The sequence below is a fragment of the Alligator mississippiensis genome, chromosome 15 (genome assembly GCF_030867095.1).
Source record: "Alligator mississippiensis isolate rAllMis1 chromosome 15, rAllMis1, whole genome shotgun sequence".
NCBI classification, from domain to species: domain Eukaryota; kingdom Metazoa; phylum Chordata; order Crocodylia; family Alligatoridae; genus Alligator; species Alligator mississippiensis.
The window spans coordinates 9,661,099-9,683,386 of NC_081838.1; the positions used below are offsets into that span (position 1 = coordinate 9,661,099).

At 44.5% G+C, this 22,288-nt stretch overlaps 1 protein-coding gene across 1 annotated transcript; it reads left to right on the forward strand.

Annotated features, from left to right (window-relative positions):
* Positions 1 to 30: 30 nt before the first annotated feature.
* LOC109281561 (keratin, type II cytoskeletal 4-like) lies at positions 31 to 13,981 on the forward strand. Its single transcript, XM_019481054.2, has 10 exons — positions 31 to 5,232; positions 6,297 to 6,843; positions 8,025 to 8,239; positions 9,455 to 9,515; positions 9,604 to 9,699; positions 10,127 to 10,291; positions 10,379 to 10,504; positions 11,454 to 11,674; positions 12,302 to 12,330; positions 12,429 to 13,981. The coding sequence occupies exons 1-10, from the start codon at positions 5,177 to 5,179 to the stop codon at positions 12,890 to 12,892; spliced, it is 1,980 nt and encodes a 659-aa protein (XP_019336599.2). The 5' UTR covers positions 31 to 5,176; the 3' UTR covers positions 12,893 to 13,981.
* Positions 13,982 to 22,288: the final 8,307 nt, after the last annotated feature.

Genomic DNA, 22,288 nt, shown 5'->3' on the forward strand with positions numbered 1-22,288 from the left:
TCAGGCACACACAAGAATGCCTCATGGCAAGAGTGAGTTTTTGGCTTAGAAGGTATCTCTTCAGCAGAATCCATAATGAGGAAATGAGCAGGGCTTTCAGTCCCGCCCGGAGAACATGACATAGAACCGATCTTCAGCTGGTGAAGGCTGGTCTTGCCTATTTGAAACCACCTCTTTATACTGACCAAGATCTTGCCTCTGGTATTTAACAGAAACGTGAAGACCCACAAAAAGATTGTTATCTTCTTGCCCACTGTCTCAAAAAGTTGATACCACATCCATCATCCTGATATCAAAGCATCGAAAATACATTTTTAAGGAAATGAACAATCTATTGCAAATAGGGTTGCTATAGAAATACATGGAAAATTATGATCAGTTGTTTATATTACTCCGGGAAATAGCAGCTCAGGATTTCAGGACATATCAAAGGGATAGCTACAGGAGCTGGAAAAAATTTGTATTGTATGCCCAAATAGAGATATGTAACAAATTGTCAGGACAACCCATCTACAAAGTGCTGATGTGTTTGGAGATTAGGGTGATGAAAGCCAACTTGAAGAACAGAGAAAATGAATCACAGAGTCCAAAAGGTGGTTTAGACAGGGATGATTTTCAAAAAGATTCGGGAGATGAGCACTATACCTCTCCTATTTTGGAAATGGATTGTTCCCCCGAATAATCAGTTCTATCAGAATTCTGATCTTTCTCTTTGAAGTGATGTTGCATATCCTATTTACAAATATTTCTCCATCTCCATATGGGTATAATCAAGACATGAAAATGATGGCTAATCTTCCTGTTTATTCTGCGTTTGATTTTTCTATGCTTTTTTCTTTCCCTTTTCACAGCCAAGGATATGATCTGTTATGCCAGGATTTGGGATTCTCCCTAAATCTTTCATTTGCTACCACTGTACAGTCCTTTGGTGGCAGGTACCACCCCGAGACAGATCAAAGCATTCTTCCGCTTTGTTACAGCATCAGATTTACTGGCAGTAATTGCTATGCAGAGGCATAACATATATACATCACTCACTTAGGGTAATTTTAATGTGTGTGTATGTTGTGTTGTGTATACTGGCTGGGACTTCAAAGGATGCTAATGACCATTACATTCCATCTGAGTAAGAATAGCTTTTGAAATTCCCAACTTCCATTGCTAATATATATCAAAGTTTTATGTTGCACGGGGAAAAATATGTAAAAAATGTTGACGTGTCCTACAAAATCTGTTTAACATTCAAGGGATTTCTAAGTGTCTTATGCATGGGGTTTGCGAATCTTCATATCCCACGAAACTGCCAAATTGCATCTTATCTGCGTCCAACACAAATGCCCCATGTGCTCAATGACATGTGGTGAGTTGGTGCATGGTGGCCATAGTACCCTGATGCAAGCAGATGGCTACTGTTGCTATTCTCCTGGCTAATAATGCTGCATATCATTTACCAGATAGCACGTGGCTGTTTGAGGTTATGATGTACAAGAGGTTAACACAGATGGAATCTACTCTGAGGGTGCATCTACATGTGACGCTTTAATGCACATTAAAAATGAACGCACATGTAGATGTGTTAAAGCGCATTAACGCGCATTAACATGCATTAACGCTGTGTGTGTGGACTGACTTGGGTCTAAAGTAAATGCACTTTAATGCCTGCACATGTAGACACCTGCCTAAACCCGCTTAATGCACATTAAGCTAATGTGCATTAAATTTAGGCATGCTTAAATGCATGTGTAGACATGCCCTGAGATCAGTTAATATAGAGATATCTCCAGAGGCTACCAGTAAATGAGTATGTATGGAACTCATGCTCTCAAAATGAAGTATTCTTCTTTTTAAATATCCCTCTTTGGTAAAATATCCTTTATACAAGAAGAATGTTGAGCAAAAGAGAGAAATGGAAGATACGAGGATTAATTCATGAATATAGCTTCTCTTCAATATATTTTATCCAACCTCCCCCTCCCAACCAAAAGATACAATAGTCCGTATCTTGCCTCCAAGACATCAATTCAAGCATGCACCAGTTAGCTTGTTACATTTAGAATCAAAATGTGCAGTAATTACTGAAAAGACCTAATAAACCATTTATCACTAAGTCATCAATCTACTGAACTTGTATTAGGAACTGGTAGCCACTGACTTGTTAACTTTCAGGAAAGTCCTGGATCTGATGTGAAGTCTTGAAACAAGGAGCTTTGCACTGAGGCTTCTGTAGCACCGGGATCACTGATTATACTGGGCAACAAAACATGGTACCTTCCAAGTACTTCTCAAACTGCGTAGGGGGTATTGCAGGGTGGCATAGGACATCCAGCATGAATTAGCATAGATCATCACCCGTGGGCCAGGATGAAATCTTTGCGGACAGCACATATGTTAACTATAGCTGAGTGAACAGTGTTAACAATCTTGCTTTGAGTAATCCTCTGGATTCTAAAGTTAGTCCTGCTTAGGTGATTTTCACATTGGAGTTTTACATATTTGGCAATTTTCAGCAGTGCAAATGTTGGTATGAATGCTCAGCCGGGTGCCAAAAGTACATTTTGTCTTAAATCCTCAGTTGCAAAATTGCTGGTGATAAATGATCAACTGAAAATATTTACAACTGCATCTGTCCTCTGAAATTCATGTTTTAAATGACATTGCACTTAACCTGCATATGTAAGGGGACTCACTTTATATAACTAATTTATGGCAACTAACCCATCCTGCTTATTTAAATTATAATTATATAAAGTACATGCTTTTCACTGTTAATTGAGTATTTTGTGCTCAAAGGCTGCAATTCGAATACTGTGAAAACCAGGTATGAAACTCCCAAGCAGTAACAAATGAACAGTTTTGAGAATTTCATTATTATATGGACAACTTTCTTAAAAGATCTATGAGCTAGTAAAGTCTTATTTGTGCTCTCTTGTGTGGATTTAGGATTAACTACCAAGTTAACAAGAGTTACACAGGCAGTTTTCATTGGGCGCTGACAGAAATGACATTTGTCACTTGATTGGCCCCTTGAAGCACTCTACAGCCGTGCCTGAACAGAAGTGCACAGCTGCAGAGCACTTTAAAAGTGGCCGATCACATGATGAATTAATCCTCATTACATAAAGGTTCAGAGGAAGGTGCTCTAAAGTGGAGCACCTTAATTTACTTCTGTGTGATTGAGGGGGCTACAATTCACCCACCTCCAGTTTAGTGCAGCCTGGGCAAACCCTGGCCCGGAGCTCCCTCCCCTCCATTCTCCCCATCCCACTATGCAGAAAGCACTGGAGCTTGGGGGGCACAAGGGGAGAGAGGCTGCAGACATGCAGTGCCTTCTGCATCAGCTCCAAAGTGGCGCTTGATCCCTTACACCCCCAGAACCAACAGCAAATGTCACTGTAACTCATGGTGCTTTCTGTGAAGTGCCATGAGTTACTGCAGGGGAGCTGCACTTTTGTCAGCACCCATTGTTTTTGTGATCTGGGCAGCGTAAGAATCAAAATGTCTCTTAGAAAATTTGTCCATGAAGGGCAAACAAGCCTGCAGCCTGTCTGTTCAAGAGCTCTCTTTCCTCATGTTCTAATTTAGCAGCTACCATAACAAAGCCTCCTCCATCTTGGGTTAAATAGCGTGAATAAGGTGTTCTCTGTAACAACTCTTCTTAGGAATGCTCTGTCTTCTCATTGCCAGACAATCATAACTTATTCTGATCCTCTAGACCAGTGGTTTTCAACCTTTTTAGACTCAAGGTGGTCCTACTCAAGGCACCCCTAGATAAACTTGAGGTGCCCCTTGCAAAATGTCTGCTCTTGGTTTTCACTCTTTTTTTTCACTACAGGAAAATAATAGAGTGTTCGGTTTTTTTTCTGTTGCAAAGACCTCAGACCATGATGATGGATTTCTATTTCAAATCTCTGGGTTTATCTTGTGAATCACATTTGCAAACCTAACAGAGCTAACGCTGTATGGCATGCCTGGTTAAGAATCACTGCTTTGGCATCCTCTAAAGCAGTTGTTCTCAACCTTTTTTGTACTGGGACCCATTTGTAAACATCGATGGGCAGTCTCAACCCAGACTCTTGACCCATTGCCCCCAGGCCCCCAGCATGTGGGGTGGAGGAGATGGGGCAGGGGGCCCCCAAAGCAGACATTTGCAAGCTGGAACTGTTAGCCTGCAAGGGGAAACCCATGGTTTTTCTCCTTTAAAGGAGAATCCATTTTTTAAAGGTTGTTCACAACCCTTTCATGTATTCTTGCAACCCACTTTTTGGTCACGACCTGCAGGTTGAGAAATGCTACTCTAAAGCTTATCAGTTTTAGCAGGCACTAGGAGATGCCAAAGACAGCCGAAGCAGAGATTTGTCCATAGGAAACTCAGTGGGGACGTAAAGCTTAATTGAACGTACAGTGGTTGGTTACCAAGTGGCTAACACAATTGTCTGCAAAAGCTGACTTCACAGAAATTCCTCCAGGGCCTAATTTTATGTCTTGTACTGACTCCCAAGCAAAACAGAAAAGATTTTCAGCACAGGTAAGAAAAACAAGTATGGTTCTACTTTGTTGCTCTTTTTTGTCATTATGTTTGTGGGGCTTTTATGCACCTAGAGCGGTGCCTTTTGGTATTGGGAACTGGTGTATGATCCGAATCTGAGCAAACAGACGTGCTGCTGCGTAGTAAGCTGAGATCGGAAACCAGAGTGGGATCACAAGCCTTTTGCTTTGTGTCTGCATGCCTAATGTTACTAGTGCCGTAGGAGGCTGGAAAGATGATTTGACCTAATGCAGCAGTGGCCAACATCAAACTAAATTGTGCAAGTGATGTTTTGAAAGGGCTTGCTTCCAAAACAAGGGTGGCACCCATTCTACATCTGACCTATAATCTTCTTTCAAAGTTAACACCCACATGTCCTATGAATTAATTTGCTAAGAGCTACTCAGGGGAAATTTTTTTTAACCTGAATGACCCTCCTTTAACTTACTAATGACTTTTTCCTCTTCTTTAGTCTTTGTTGTGAACATGTTTTGAACTTCCTCCATGGTCTATTTTTGTTCCCGGTACAGTTCTTCAGTGAGTTTATCTGACTGGCTATTAAACCCCCAGTCTAATGAATGACAGGCTTGTCAAGTGAACGTGACTGAAGAGCTGTTGAAGATGCCTGGGAAGTTTTATCCCTAAACAGAGATGGCATTGATCATATCGCTATATAACCCACAGAGAGAGAGCTGCAATGCTTACTGGTAATTATTCACCTGATGTCTCATTTTTCGGTATAACGATGCAACGTTCAGAGGGAACTCCGAGGAGAATGAAAAAAGCACGAAAGATCCCATGAGTTTGTGTCACAACTCTTTGGCTGGATCCAGAGGTGCAGGTGCAAACCTTTGTGCAGTGCCACAAACCGCACAGGTTGCATGTTAAACTGTGTGTGGGCAAAATTTGCTACCAGGATAGCACAAAAAATCCCTGGAAAAATGTGGCACAAAACACACCACAATGCTGTGTGCCCAGATAAACGTGAAGATGGGGGAGTAGGCAGCCCAGGGCTGCCTGCTTCCCCATCTCCGCACACTGTGGAGCCCCTGCATGGAAGCACCCTGTACCCTCACCAGCCCCCTCTGCAGCACATGAGGTGGTGGGAAAACATGTCCCTCTGCAAACTGCACAAGCAGGGGTGTGCACAGCAGCACAAAGCAGTGGCACAAATTTGTGCCGCGACCGCCTGTGCTGCTGCAAATGCATGGCCCTGCTCGTGGGGATGCGGCCCTTGATCTCTTGCATATAAACAATGATTTCCAACTGCGACCCTGTTAAGCTCCCCTCAATTAATCAAGTTTGACTCCAGTCTGTCACTGTGTAGCCTACCCAGTCTTGCCCTGCTGCTTTTTCTCAGTTTGGTGAAAGAAAGGACCGACACCAAACCATCACCCTTTAAAGGCCACATCTGCATACTGTGCCATCCCAAGAGGTGGCCTGAGCCCAACACCTCCGCAAAACATCAGGAGGACTATAATTAGCCTAAATGAGCAGAATGCTTTAAAAACCTATTGTCATCTGAGCAAACCTGCACCCCAAGCATTTTGAAATTCCTTATAATTTCATTAAGTGGTACATGTTTACTAGGGTGCCTTGCCTGCTACATGTTTGGCTTGCCTGATGGCTATTGGGCAAACCAAACCCTTGCAGCTCTAAATAATTCCCTAGCAAGCCCAGTGTCACACACACATGTATTTATATAGAGTGCTGTCACAGAGTCACACTAGAAGGGTTTCACTACCCTTTGCTCTCTGCTTCTCTGCTGCAGCACAGCTCCCCACTTCATCTTCAAAGAAGTCACCATGAGCAGGCCGGGGAGGTTGACAAGATCCATCAATAGACAAAGAGGCTTCAGTTCAGCTTCTGATGTCTGTGGCGTAGAGAGACGTGGAGCCTATAAAGCCTCTCCGTGCCCACCTGTTGGAATATGTGAAGTGGGTGACTACAGCAGCAGGAGTGCCTGTACCCTGGGTGGAATGAGAAGACTTCCCCATGGGACTGGATATCTCAGCGAGGGCTACAGTGCCGGAGGCCACAGGGGGGCAGGTTACAGAGGTGTTGGCTCTGGACGATTTGGAAGAGTTAACAGCAGGGTAGACGTTTGTGGCCATAGAGGTTATGGCACTGTTCAAGGTTATGGTACTCTGGGAGGCTACACTGCTTGCAAGCGTGATGGTATCCAAAGGGTCTGCATTAACAAGAGTCTTCTAACGCCCCTGTGCGTGGGAGTTGATCCACAGGAACATCAGGTCCGATCCCAGGAGAAGGAGCAGATGAAATGCCTCAACAACCAGTTTGCCTGCTTCATTGACAAGGTGAGAATGGAAATAACTTCTCATTGTTCTAATAAAGTGAAGATCCTGGCCTATCCCGTAAATGTCTGATCGGGACCTGGATACCGTTCCAGCCTTCCACAAGGTTTCTGCTTGTCCAGAGCACGATCTTTGTGTGCTTGGCTTGTGACTCAATGAAATGCCTCCTGCTACAAGTGGAAAGGCTTGCAGGTTGCTTTATTGGAATTGGGTTTTGCCTGTAGGTAGAGCACTGAAATCTTTAACCCTTTGGAAATTCTCCTTCACGTGAAGGCTGTAAATAAAACCTGAATGTCCAGTCTCAAGAGTACTCAATGTCTTAACCAAAAGTTATGGGTTTGGTGCAGGAATTGATGGGTACATTTTTCTAGCTTGTGTTCTATAAGAGTTCAAACAAGATGATTCTTGCAGTCCTTCTTGCCTTGAATTCTCCAAAGGTATTCAGTAGCAAGTATTGCCCATTCTTTCATTTTCTCTAATGAGACTACATAACAGTCTTCTTGCTATTGTGACAATATTATTCTAGCTGGAACAGAAACAGGTGCATTATTCTTTTCAGTCAAGAATGGCAAAAATCGATATAATATACAGGTTATTGAAAGGAACAGAACTGATAGGCCTAACCCTGCTCTTAAATGTGAATTAATAATAAAAGTGCAACTTTTAATGACCATGAAAACAGTGCGAGATTACCCTTCATTTGTGATTTCATGGATGCTCAGTATTTGCCATCCCTGTGGGCATTCATGACTTGGTAATAAAAGACTGTGACACTTAACGCACAGTTCTACTTAGAAGACCTGAGATGAGGGTTATGTCATTATGGTTTGATACTATAATTCATTGTGTTGGTTTTTGATACTGTATGTTTAACACCAGCAATTATATGTCTTTCATTATTATGCCATGATGTGCATATGAAAGGGAATGGAATGGAAACCATATGAACTTAAAGTATATTTGAATAAATATTTATTATTATAAACTATCATGCAACACCTGCTATCTTCCTGCTTTCTTTGGACTTGAAAGTGCCAAATATTCTACCTATCTTGCCAAATAACTAATGCATTCTCTGCTTCTGAGTCACATAGGGCAGCTTAACCAGGGTATTGATTTAGTAGAGTCAGTTCTTTGGTAGGAACTTTAGAGCATTTGAAGATGTGTTGAATTATGGTTGACAGGTGCAATGTCTGGAGCAGCAGAACAAGGCGCTGGAGACCAAGTGGAATCTCTTGCAGCAGCACACAATGCCAGCCGCCAGGAAAACTCTTGAGGCGTACTTTGAGAATTACATCTGTAAGCTGAAGAAGCAGCTGGAGTGTTTGCTGGGTGAAAGGGAACAGCTATCCAACAAAGAGTGTGTGGCAAAGAAGCTTGTTGATGAGTTTAGGTGCAAGTAGGTTGTGATCTATTGGTTGTTTTTCTTCTCTCCTTGCTCCACTCCTTGAGCTTTATTATTTCAGTGCATGAACGCCTGGTGCCGCCCAAGACTGGGGCGGGGTGCGGGGGCGCCATGGTGGTGAGCAGGGACCAAGTGCAACCACAAGCACCGGTGTCAGCAGCAGGAGGTGGGGAGTGTGAGGCGGGGGGTGAGCGGCGACCACCCGCAGAAGCCAGCGGTGGCTTTGGCAGCAGCCAATCTCAGAGGGGGCACATGCCCCCCCATATCCTCCCTATGCATCGCCTATGCCTCAGTGTTTGCTAAAGCATCTGTCCAGCTGGACTGAAATGATGAGAATTAGTCAAGAGGATTTATTTTTGCCCAAAGTCAAGTTCTATCTTATCACTGTGGTTCATGCGGACACTTCTAATTCTTTATCACAACTCATCAGGGGAGATCAACAGCAAATAGGTAGAGCCCTTTTCTCCCCAGCACCACCTGGGGTGACGAGGAACAATGGTCATAAGCTGATGGAGAATAGGTTTAGGTTAGAGATCAGAAGGCAATATTTTACAGTTAGGGTGGCCAAAATCTAGAACCAGCTTCCCAGGGAGGTGGTCCTCGCCCCTACCTTGGGCAAATTCAAGAGGAGGCTGGACGATCACCTGTCTGGGGTCTTGTGAACCCAGCATTCATTCCTGCCTGTGGCAGGGGGTCAGGCTAGATGATCTGTTCAGGTCCCTCCTGACCCTAGCTACTATGAAACTATGGCCTCTATGTATCTTCATTTCATTTAGGATGTATGTCTGAGGTTATGTCTGCTAAGGCATTTCCCCCACTTTCCTTTCTCACATGTCTTCTGTATGCATTTTTAACCTTCTACCTCTATTACTGCAGCTTGTATCTGGAAGCATACCTCAAACATATTCACTTTCACATTTGCCTGCAAAGTTCCTAACATAATTCTTCATGTTATTGATTCATGGGGCTATTTTTTCTCCGTGTATTCATTGCAACTGCTGGCTAACATGAAGGAGGGGGAACTGATTCACTGTCAAATCCATTTGGTAAGTGGTATCACGTATCAATTTACATGGAATTTGTGATGGTGAAATGACCGGATTTTTTCACTGTAAGCAAAAGGAGAAAAATATTATCTATGTGTAGATTATTTTGCCTAGACTGACAAAACAAGCTGTAACCCATGACTGTCTCTCCCTTCTCCAACAGATATGAAGAGGTAATTAATAAGCGGATGACTGCAGAACATGGGTTTGTGTTGGCCAAGAAGGTGAGAAATTTTAGGAGGTTTGCCTGCATCATCATCATCTTCTGTTCAGATAGCGATAATGTTGGAATGCATCTGACCTCTTTTTCAGGATGTGGACTATGCCTTTTTGAACACGGAAGAGCAAGAGGTGAAGGTGGATTTGTTGAAAAGTCAGCTGGAATTGCTGAACCATGTGTTTACAGAGGTAAGAATACGTCCCGTTCCATCTTACCCCTCTCCTCATCTCCAAACTGAGCAGCACTGGATCCATCCTACTTATTCAGGTGATCTGACTCCAGTTCTTCCAGAAGGGTTCTGTATTTCTGGAAAGCAAAGCCCTTTATGTTGGATTTCAGTTGCAAAATCAGAACTTGCCCACTGAGCAGAATGGCTATTAGACTGTTCCAGGGAGAGGCTAAGCTATGGGCCTCCCTCTCCTAGTACCCGTGCATGGAAGGACTAGCATTAATTTAGCCTAATGTGGCCTTCCTGAAATAAAGCTCCAGGTACATATGGCTGGTCACTCCTAAAACAGGTTCTGCTAGTGAGATAAGTGGCTTGGTCCTTGAGTAAACCATTGGGAATATAGGTGAGGGCATCTGGAGGGACCTAAGCCAGTATGTGACCTGCAGGAACGAGCTCAGATGGACTGCCAACTCTGTGACACCTCTGTCATGGTGAAAATGGACAACCGCCGAGACCTGGACATGGAGAACATCATCAAGAATGTCGAATGCTGCTACAAAGAAATAGCTCAGAAGAGCAAAGAAGAAGTGGACGCTCTGTACCAAACCAGGGTGGGTAACAAATAGCATGGCTCTGATATAGGCCATTGTATGGATGACATGGGTTGAACTAACTACTGGCTTACTTCTGGGCACCAGTTCCAGGAACTTCAGGAGCAAAGGGGCAGATTCTGTGATGATCTGGAGAGCAACAAGGGGGAGATTGCACAGCTGACCCAACTGATTCAGGAGCTGCAATGTGAGCTTGACAATGTGAAGAAGCAGGTAGGAGAGATCAAAGACTCTTGGTTTTCCAATAAAAGCTGCTGCGGTGCCTGCATCATGAACCAAGACTGATTTGAGACAGCCGCTAAGTGGAATTGGAAGCAGCTTCTCCAGCATAGGAAAGATAGGATTTTACAAAATTCAAGGTGGGGCTTAAGAGTAAATGAAAGTGGGGTCCTTCCCCTAAAGTAGGAGAATGAAAAGTTTTGAAATTATGGGAAGGAAATTTGAACTCTAAACAGTTGGAAGATCACTAATATTGTAACGAGCCTTTTCATTCCCAGCTCTGGCCTTGCTCAGAGATTGCGCTTCCTTCCTTCGGATGCAGTTTTGCCCTTGATTCCTTCACTGATGTGATGGAGCATTTGGTGGTTCTCTTTAAAATAAAGATCTCTTTAAGGTCACAGAAGTTAGTATATAGAATCTAGAAATGTGCCAGCAAGTCAGAGTTGTACCTCAGCCTAGGTGGCTAATTGGGCTAGAGTAGCCAGGCACACCAATTTTCATAGCCAGTTGCCCATGAGTTTGTATCAGATCAGCTCCTTTTGGCTTCCCAGCTGATGACAAGATGCACATTCATGGTTGGGCTGACTTAGGATGGCCTCCAACATGGATCCAAAGCAAGGCTCAGACTCAAAGTGCCTTAGAGGTGCTGTAGCATATTGGGGAACTGGCCAGGATCTAGTCTTTAAAGCCACTAAAAGAAATGTTAAACTTGTGCCAAACCAGTAAGTAAGGTTGTTCATCCTGTAAGTAGGTTGACTTTATGATCCATGTGTAGCACATTTTGAAAGTCACTTGGAGTAACACTGTGAGGCTTCAGAGACACTAGATTTGCTTCCATATTTGGCACTGAGCCTTGGGAAGCTGATCCACTGGTACAACGCTCAGTAGCGGAGTGAAGACACCTACACATTTCAGGAATATGTTCCATTTTCTTCCATGACAGATTGGCTGCCTACAGACAGATATTCGTGATGCTGAGCAGCATGGGGACTTCACCCTGCAAGACGGCCGGGCTAAACATGTGGAGTTGCAGAATGCCCTGCAGAAGGCCAAGGACGAATTGGCAAGCATGCTGCGGGATTACCAGGAGCTGCTGAATGTCAAGCTGGCCCTGGATATTGAGATTGCAACGTATAAGACATTGCTGGAGGGAGAAGAAAGCAGGTGAGGACATAATACTTGTATGTTTGGTGGTCCCTCAGATAATTTGATGGGGAGACGGTATAGTACGGTGGGGAAGCAGAAGGAAGAATATTGTGATATGCCAGTTCAGGAAACTATGGTGCTCTAAAAATGTGGAGCTCATCATTTTGCCCCTCAATGCATCTGGCATGGTCCATTGCCTAGGGTCACCCTGAGCCTGTTTTCTGTAACAAATCCCATGCCAATGCAATGACCAAGAAATAATGGCCACAAGCTAGCAGAGAGCAGATTTAGATTGGACATTAGGAAGAACTTCTTCACAGTTCGAGTGGCCAAGGTCTGGAACGGGCTCCCAAGGGAGGTGGTGCTCTCCCCTACCCTGGGGGTCTTCAAGAGGAGGTTAGATGAGTATCTAGCTGGGGTCATCTAGACCCAGCACTCTTTCCTGCCCATGCAGGGGGTCGGACTCGATGAGCTATTGAGGTCCCTTCTGACCCTAGCATCTATGAATCTATGAATCTATGAGACTGAAAGGGATGGAGCAGGTGGGCTGGTCAGCTGAAGTGATACCACAATGAACTTTCAGCTCCTGGACACAACATCAGTCAATGGGATAAAGTGCTCCTCTCTGTTTTCTTTCCCAACCAGGATCTGTTCAGGCACCCCTGTGACTGTAGGTAAGTAAACTGAGGCTTTGCGGTTGGGATTTTCCAGGGGTGATTATTCCTGTGAAAGTCCCAGCCTTTTGCTCCAACCGCTGACTGTTTCCTCATAGCTGTGGTCACCAGCTCCTGTGATATAGCCGAACATTTTGAGTCAGCCGCTGGAATCGGAGGTCCTAGAAGGGGATTGAGCTCCAGAAGCACAGGGGTCCAACCCAGAAGAAGAGCGAGCTCTGTGGTGAGGCCACGCGTCCAGGAAGGTGTAGGCTGCTTTCCATACGCAGGGCTCAGCTCCCGAAGTGATGGATTTAGCTCTCAAAGCTGGGGTTACCAATCCAGGACAGTGGCGAGCACTGCAGGAGGCCCAGGTTTTTGTGGAGGTGTAGCTTGTTGCCCCAAGGGTGGACCTGTCCCCAAAAAGGGGGAAGTTAGTTCTCATATTGCAGTATGCCAGCCTGGAAGCACGGCCAACTTTGGTCCTGGAGGATGCGTTGTGAGACATTTAGGGAGCTCTCCAATTGTTGGTGAAGCTTGCCTTGGGGTTGGAGGATGCGACACTGGAGTCGTGAAGCCGTAGCAGCCTTTTAGGCATCCTGTATGCTACTCGGCCACGTTCCCATGGCCTGTTAATGGTCTCATTTGCCCTCTGGGTTTCTTGAGACTGACAGCTCTATAAATCACAAGGGAACTTACCATATTTTCTCATATACAATCCACCCTAGAATATGATACACACCAGGCATGCCTACACGTGATGCTACATTGTCGTAGCGATACACTATGGTGATGTGGTATCCACAGGTGTCTACACGTGACCAGCAGCTACTTCGCCGTAGCAGCGTGCTCCCCCGTTATAGCGCACCGCTATGGCAAAGTAGCTGCTAAAAATAACTATGCACAGTGCGTATGGCGCAGTACATGTGCTTCCTCCAAAAGGAAGTCCTAAAGCACGGTGCCGTAACAACATCACCATAGGGCAATGTGTTGACATGCCCACCTTGTTTTGAAAGGCAGGATAAAGAAAAAATATCCTTCCTTGCAGGAAGTAACTGAATAGCAGCAGCTAGGGAGCCAAGCCTGCTCAGTGGTCTGCTGCCTGGGGAGTGCATGCAGACTTCACTTTCACCCAGCAAAGGCTGATCTTACTGTGTTTCCTTGCATATATGCATACACCGATTTCCAATTTGGGGGGAGAAAAAAATTGCATGTTGTCTGGGTGAAAAGATGGTATTTTTTGCTACGTCCCTTTCCAAAGAGTTTCCAAAAAAGAAGCAGTGATTTAATTTTCCCTGAGGGCATTGCCAAGGGCAACACTTGATTCTAGAGCTGTTTGGCTGTGTTTCCCAAAAAGCTGCTCCAAATGTTCGTCAAAGAAATGTCAATTTTCCAAGCGTGTTTGGTTAGCACTTTAACCCCATGCACTGAATATCACTTGCCGATGAATACATGCCACTCTGTTGCACAGGAAAACCTGACTTCTCCATGAGCACCATTTTCAGATGTGCTCAGCACTTACGAAGGCAATCAAAGCCACTGTGACTTATTGGTGCAAAATATCACTGAATCGTCTATCCTGTTGGATTTGCACACACTTTGCCTTTACTAATGGTCACGACCTCTCATCTTCCCACTGGACCATCAATAAACTCAGTGAATTCATGTTTTACCCCTGAGTTTTTAATCAACAACGCTCTTTGATGTTGCAAGATTGACCGGTAACATCCCTTTCTGAGGCCATATACTTAGGAGCAGGATTTTACACAGTGCTAAAGTATATATTGATTTGAATTCATGAGCAAGATGCAGGCTCAGGTTACAACCTTCTTTAGATAATACGGGCCATGTCTACGTGAGACGCCGACTATGCAGTTGTTACTGCACAGTCATTTAGTACTTGTATAACCGAGTACTAAATGACTAGAAGTAATGAGCTGTCGATTGTGTGGTAACTCATTACTACTGTGCAGTGCGTTGTATCCTGGTCCGTGCCCTGTGACAATACTACACAATAGTAACAAACTACTAAACAGTAAGCTTCTCATGTGGACACAGCCACAGAAGACAAATTTCAGAACTGTCCAAGGTTAATTATTGCTTTTCTTTGATACTACCATCACCACTACGATATCCAAGTACCCAGGACACACTTTACCTGAGTTAAGGATTTCCTGATAATAGTTTGTTTGCAAATAAATCCAAATATGCTTAGCTGGGCTGCATCCCTGAGATTTTGGACAGAGAGAGTTCAGAACAGCAAGAGAAAAGTTGAATGGAGATGTATAAGGCTTGGGAGAAAACTCATTGCATATTTCTGTGGTCAAAAAGTAAAACATATAAGGCTGCAGTAGAGTTCACAGGCAAAGACCTGGCGTGGCCTTGTGGATAATAACCAGCCATGAAGAATACAGCAAGTCAGAGTACAGAAAGTGTCACGCTTTGGCTGGAGATCTGAGGGTCAGAGCACCTTAAGGAGTATAAAAGCACCCCCTCTCTTAAATGCAGGTAAGGAAATCAAGTTTGCTTGTTTGAATTTCCTTGCAAGCCTCTTCAGTGATCCAGGTATGCTACTCAAACACAAATAAAGAGCAAAGGCATAAGTTGTAAAATCTCTGACCCATACAGTAGCAGCCATTCCTGCATGTTGCCCACAACCCTGACTCTATCATCACAAAGGACTTGCTTCTCCCTCCAGCAGATGAGGAACTACATAACACATTGCACATTCAGCTCCTTGCCACAATAGTCAGGGTGGACCCGCGTGCACAAGTTAAGTGTGTTCCATATTATGTATTTATGGGGTGGATATTCCTGCTTTAAGTGCACGTTGAATCCAAAATTAATACAGCCATTACAGTACCCTCATAAATACATTTTGATAGGCAGGGGTTTGGGTTGTAGCCGTGTTGGTCTAAGGACATAGGCAGACAAGGTTCCTTGGGTGAATTTGATTATCTTTTATTAGACCAACCCAAATGGTTGGAGAATAGTTATTAAGCAAGCTTTCGGGTTCAAAAATGCTTCGTCAGGCTAAGGAAGCTTCAGCAGTTGGTGTGTGCTCTTCACTTCAGTGGGTAAGTGCTAGGTGATGGCTCTGGAGACCCAGCTTGGATTCCTTACCTGCTGGACATCTTGTGTGACCTGGACAAGTCACTCAGATCCAGAGCCTGGATAAATCATTGTCTGGAATAGCATGCATTCATGCAGGGGATTCGAACTCGATGATCCTTCCAGCCTCTCCCATGCCTATGGTTCTAGATCCAACAGAAGGCATAGGCAAATAACAAAATTAGATGATGCACCACCTGATTTTTAGGCTTCTGGGTCTCATGTCCATGAGGCTAGGTTTTCCCTACAGCGCAGGGAGAGAGAGAGTTATCTCAGAATGGGATCCAGTACAGCCAGTGAGCTGAGCAGGGATTATTAGCACCCTTCTATCTTACAAAGGCAGCGCTAGGATGTATTGTTGCACATTATGAGGCACTCACTTATACTATACCTTTTTTGGCAGAAAATTCAGTTGCATTAATTGCACATGTAGACGCTCCCTTATTGTAGCAAATGTTAAAGAACCACAACACTCATCACGAACTATATGTATATATATATATATATATATATACATATATATATATATATGTATATATATATATATATACAGATATACAGATATAGATATATAGATATAGATATATAGATATATATCTATCTATATACATACAGATATAGATAGATAGATAGATATTGATATATCTATTTATCTATCTATCTATCTAGTTTTTGATGAGTTCAGTAGTTCTTTAACATTTGCTACAATAATGGAGCATCTACATATGCAATTAATGCATCCTGAATTTTCTGCCCAGAAAACTCATGCTTTCCCTGGAGCATGTCAAGCAACTCATGATGTCCCTGGAGCAATTTGCACCCCCATTGCAAATTGAGCCTGGTAGGAGCAGCCCAGTCCAGGGTCATTGCCCTGCTCTGCCCGCCCTGCAGCAGCCAGGAGGAGCTTCAGGCTCCTCCAGGTGCCGGCCCCGGGCTGGAAGGGGCCATGTGGGCTTAGCCCTGAGCTCTAGAGGGTCGGGGGGAGCTGTCCCAGCTTGGCAGACAGCTCCGTATCAGCCAGGGGGAGATCAAGCTGGAGGAAGTGGGGGGACGGGTACAGAGCTGTTCCAGCCGGACGGGTAGCTGCCTTCAAGCCATGTGGAGATTGGTACCCATGCCGATCTCCATGTGGCTAGGAGGCAGCTGCCTGGTAGCCAGGGTAGCTCTCCCAGCCATGTGGAGATCAGGACCGGTCCTTATCTCCATGTGGCTGGCAGGCAGCATCCTGCTGAGTTGGAACAGGTCTCCCTGGTGCCTGTGGCCCCTTTCTGCCTAGGCTGATGGGGAGCAATTTGCTCCCAGTCAGTGTCTACACGTGCAGTATGGTGCATTAGTTAATGCACTGTTTTTCTATTACCTGTATCTACAAGAACTAGAAAACAGCATATTAGGCTAATATACTCTGCAGTAATTGGTGCACATGTGTGACGGTGATGCTTTACTGCACATTAGATTAGTTTAATGAGCAGCAAAACATCTTGTTTAGATGCACCCAAAGAAAAGCATGAAACTCGAGAAGCTATTTCAAATTAGTCATTAACCTGGTATCAGAAGATTTAAACGACTGGAAAAATTTTACCAGGTTTCAGTAGCTCAATGGGACAGACAGAATAAAGGCATCCTGTCCCACAAAAAGTTTTAACTTAGCAAAACATTTCCCCATCTCAAACTGGGATCACAAATCAATATCTCAATTTTGGGGGGGGTGCGGGGAATTGATAATCCAATGAATCAAACAATCAAATCCATTTGGGTCAGGTGAAATGTTTCGTTTCAGTAATTTCAACGAAATTTGTTTCAGTTTTGACCGGTTTAATTCTTTGAATGGTTTACTTTACGTATCTTATTCTTTTTCATTCTTTTGGGTTTTTTTGCTAAAGTTTTTTCAGACCAGAAAAATAGATACTTTTATTTTGAAAATGTTGCAGGCTTCCCCCGCCCCTCCCCACCCGCAAATGTATGAAATAAAAAAATCCCGTGAAACCATCTCTTCCTTGAAAAAACTCCTGATTTAGGTTACCATCCATGCTCTAAACATGTTGGCTTTCCTGATGCTCATAGGTTCATTGCCAATTCGTATTCATAATCTAATCAGCACCCTAAAGACATGGCCAAGTGACCAGAGCTGCTGTCATGTTCGGGGCAGTGATGACTTCTGCTTGCCACTGCTGTTGCTGCCGTGGGCTTGATGGTGCGGCAGCAGCCAGTTATTTCTGCCCCCTTTTCCCCACCCCCCCAAGTCAGCGCCCAGGGCAGCTGCCCCATATTCCCCTTCCCACTTTAACCATTGAATCTAAATCACAAAATCTCTTTGATTTGTATTTTGATTAAGCAAGAAGTGTCCTGTTGAGTGGGTCACAATAATTTAATCAGCTGGAGCTAAGTGACGGTCTCCAGATCTATTCTTTATTGGAAAGAATGCTATTCATATCCCACACATCAAGGACTTGAGTGAAAGTCAACTGAAATCTTTGAGATTTTCATATCAATGGCCTTTGGGTCAAGCTCTGTTGAACAAGCAGCCAAAGTTAATAGTCCTGGGGTCCTGGTTTTTGTGTGGCAGTTCATACTGCAGCAGTCAGAAGCAGAAAAGTACAGATTTTCTCATCAGTGACCTACAGTTGACATGTTCTTTGTGGATTTTTTTATCTATTCACAGAAAACCCGATACACCTCACCTACACATAGTTTCAGATAACATTTGTTACCATCAACCTTGCCCTTGGCAGTCATCCCTAGCTATTTAGTTGACCAGCCTCAGTGTTTCTTCAGAATGAGTATAAGGTTTTATAATTTACACTGAGAGATGTGTGGGCATAGACAAACCACTGCATGTGTTAGCGAAATCCTCTACCGTGCAGCATCCCACTGCTGAAATGGGCATTTCCCATTTCTGGCTTATCTAATCTCCAGTGCAAAATACCAGAAACAAGGCTAGTATTGTGATAGCAGAAAGAAATAATATTGTTAAAGGGCACTTTATCTCTTTAAATGTCATTCTGCAGCAGAGATCTGTGTGGCATAAAACTGAAAAGATGTAAAAAACCGCAATAGGGGATGGTAACACAGGACCCGGCAATCAATTCATGACTACACTTTGGGATGCATTTCCTAAACCAAAATTAACAAAAGTGAGCAGAATATATTAAAACTCAAATACCCTTTCTGCCAAGTTTGCCAACTAAGCATTTCTTTTGCTTATTATTTCATAAGTGCTTAATAACTATGATGATGCTTGTTGGGTTGTAAACCAGTGATAAGTATTAGGTAAAGCAAGCTAGAAGCAACTCTTGTGATCCAGCCAAGCCCAATTGCTTAAACACATATAACATCAGTGAGCACCATCAGAGGTGTTCTTTCTCCTTCTGTTCTTCTCTGTTTTTTCCTTCTCTAACCCAGGTTTCCTAATAATCTTTTGTCTTCTCCTTGGAACAAACCACAGCGATCCAGCATATATCTATTATACAATCTCCCATGAGACAAAGGGTCTTCATTTCTGCTTCTGCTGTGTGTGGCCTCCAGAGACGTAAAAGCTAAGCAGCCTCTGAATATCTGCCTCTTGTGGGGGAAAAAAAAGGTGGAATTGGTGCTTACTTCAGCAGATGTCTCAATAATCAGGTTGAAAGAAGACCGTCTTGCAACCCAGGCCATTGCAGCGTGGAGGTCTTTGGAGGCATAGGGGTTGGATCGTGTCGGGGTTGCGGGGACAAGGAGATAATATATGGCAATGTAGGATGTGATGACAACCCAAGACTTGGTTGCAGGGTTGGTCCCGGCGCTCTGAGGCATCCTAGGATGCTGTGGGAGTGCAGAATGCTTGGAGCTCACGGTGCATTTGGAGTTTATAATGTGTCTGGAGGGTATAGCCCTTTTCACAGGCATAGGATCGCGGAGGCCATGGATGAAAACCTTGTGAAACCTCTGGGGGAAGAGGCTGAACCAAAGGACCATCAACCATGTGCAAAGGATGCACTGCATGCATGACCAGGCAGAGCTGGAGATGAAGGTGGATTTCTTGAGGCAGGAGCTAGGACTGCTGCGGTTTGTGTTTGAAGAGGTAAGTCACCTCCCGTTCGACCCAGGTGGAAGTTCAGCATTAATTATTCCTGCTTCTGAATTAAAGGAGAGATGACTGTATATATTTCACTGGCAAAGCCCTTCATTTTGGACTTCAGGAGCGATGGGACCATCAAATCCATCCCCCAACTTTGTCTGCAGGCTCATGGCTTTTTCGCTAACACTGATAGCTAGTTCCTTTCGGGAACATGAGCAAGATGAGACTGGACATTCAAGAAGAGACTGGATGGTCACCTTGCTGGGGTCACTTGACCCCAGGTGTCTTCCTGCCTAGTGCAGGGGGGCTGAACCCCATGATCTGCGAGGTCCCTTCCAGCCCCTTACAATCTATGTATCTGTGAATCTATAAGAAAGGGACTAATGCTTGAATGAGACTTCAGACATCCTTCAGGAACAAGCGCACATGAAAAAACATCTCTGTGACACCTCCATCACTGTGAAAATGGACGACTCCTGGGACCTGGATGTGGCGAGCATCTGCAGAAGCATCAAATGCTGCTGGTATCAGGACATTGCTAGGAGAGGCAAAGTAGAAGGCAAAGCTTTGTACAAGAACAAGGTAAGTATTGAATGACAGGGGTCTGCTGTCTTACCATATTATCTTGCCTACCACACACCTCCAAATAAGACGTACTTCAGAGTTGTGGCCTAGAGCTGACTTTTCATGGAGAAGCTGTGACGCAAAGTGGCTCCCAGCTTTGGTCTCAGCCAGCAAGCTGAGTGGCTGTGAAAACATGAATACAGCATCCCCCCCTCTCCTGCGTGCTTGCTTGCTGAGGGGGAAGTTGGCAGGCATCTTGTACTCCTATTCTCCCAAAGAAAATCAGCTTCTCTGCCTAGGATGCAATCCAAACTTGGAAGGCCGACATTTAGGGGGAAAGGTGGGAGTGGTACGAGTTTAAATATCATATGCAGGTTACATACAAAACCCCCTGTTTCTGGATAACAGTTTCAGGAGCTTTAAAAGAGAAGAGGCAGATTCTGCAGTGATCTGAAGGGTGAGATGGCAGAGCTGGCCCATTGATCTAGCAGAAGCTGCTGTGTGAGGCTGGCAATGCGGGCGAGCAGGGAAGAAAGATTTTGGGGCTCTGATTTTCTAACAACTGAATTTTGGTTTTGAGAATGATGCCTTTACGTCTGTGATATAGTTTCCCCCCCTTGGGCAGTAGCTAGCATTACATTTGTGAGAGCACTGAGAAATTGCATAAAAACACAGAATATGTTACACACACACACACACACACACACACACACATACACATATATATGCACATATGTACAAATGTGAAATATGTGTGTGTGCATGTGTGTGTGTGTGTGTTTCACTGTATTTAAAAAATGAACGTATCGATTCCAATGCTTACCTCCTTGCAGAGGGGCTGGGCAATGGGGGTGGGAGGACAGCCAAGAACGGGGAATCTTATCTGCTTATCTCCTCTGTCGTGGTACCCTGGTTGGGAATCACTGCTCTAGACTGGACGCCCACCTTGCCGGGGTTATTTGACCCCATCAATCTTTCCTGCCCAGAGCAGGTGGCCTGGACCTGATGATCTCACGAGGTCCTTTCCAGCCCTAAACTTCTGTGAATCTGTGACTGCATGAATAAATATTAAGTTCTCTCTCTTAGGTCACAAGGTTTAACTCCCGTGGGCTCTGTGTCATGATGATCCCATAGAAATTTCAAGATGAAAGAGGGCTGACAAAGACCTACCCCTCTTCTCTGACAAAGCAAGAAAGACAAGTCTTTGAGGGAGAGTTTATCAGAGTTAAAATATAGTTGCACAATTTGGTTTCAGGTCCGACTGCTTGAGCAGCAGAATAAGGTGCTGACGACCAAGTGGGACCTCTTGCAGCAGTGCCTCGTACCGGGGACGAGGAGAAACCTGGAGCCTCTTTATGAGAGTTTTATCTGCAACCTGAAGAAGCAGCTGGAGTGTTTGTCATGTGATAGGGACAAACTGATGTGCGAAGAGAAAGCAGTAAATCACCTTGTGGATGAGTTCAAGTGCAAGTAAGTATGTAGAAGTAGAAGAGGAAGAAGAGTGCAAACCCTGTTTGCATCAGGCTTCCTGTTCTCTGGGCTACGTGCCGAGATACGGTTGATTCAGCCCTCTCTCCTCCTCCGTCCTCCCTACAGGTATGAGGAGCAAATCAACAGGCGCACAGCTGCAGAGAACGAGTTTGTGGTGCTCAAGAAGGTAATTCAGGCTACAAAAGTGCCAGGCCAAACAATGCGATATTCTTTGCCTTTCCCTTTCAATTCAGCACTGAGCAGGATCCTTATCTTGCTCAACAGTTAGGTTCGATTAAGTCCGGTGACCCAGGCTAGACTCTGGCCTTCAATTCCCAGCCCAAAATTGTCCTGGAGAAGGTGAACTCGTTGCTGCCGTTATCACTGGGTAGGCAGCTCCTGTATAAGCTGTCTTTCTCAGGATCATGGCATGTGGGCACGATGGTGGAAAGCAAGGGGGTGGCAGAACAGAGTACTACCGCCCCATTTAGTAAAGCCAGAGCAGCCCATGGGCTGCCGTAACGGATACTGGGACGCGGCTGCCATATAACCACACGCATAGCAAACCTCGAGGGGAGGAGAAGGCCTGATTCTCATTGACACTGAGATCCCTTCCAGCCTCTCTGACAGCATAACTGGTTGGGGAACATATTTATTTAAACTTGTGGGAACATCCATATGTTGCATAAAACAACAGGCAAATCATGCCGAATCTCTTAGCCATCTTCCTGGCAATGGTTTCACTTTATCCTGAACATATGGATTTCAATTGGAAGGAGA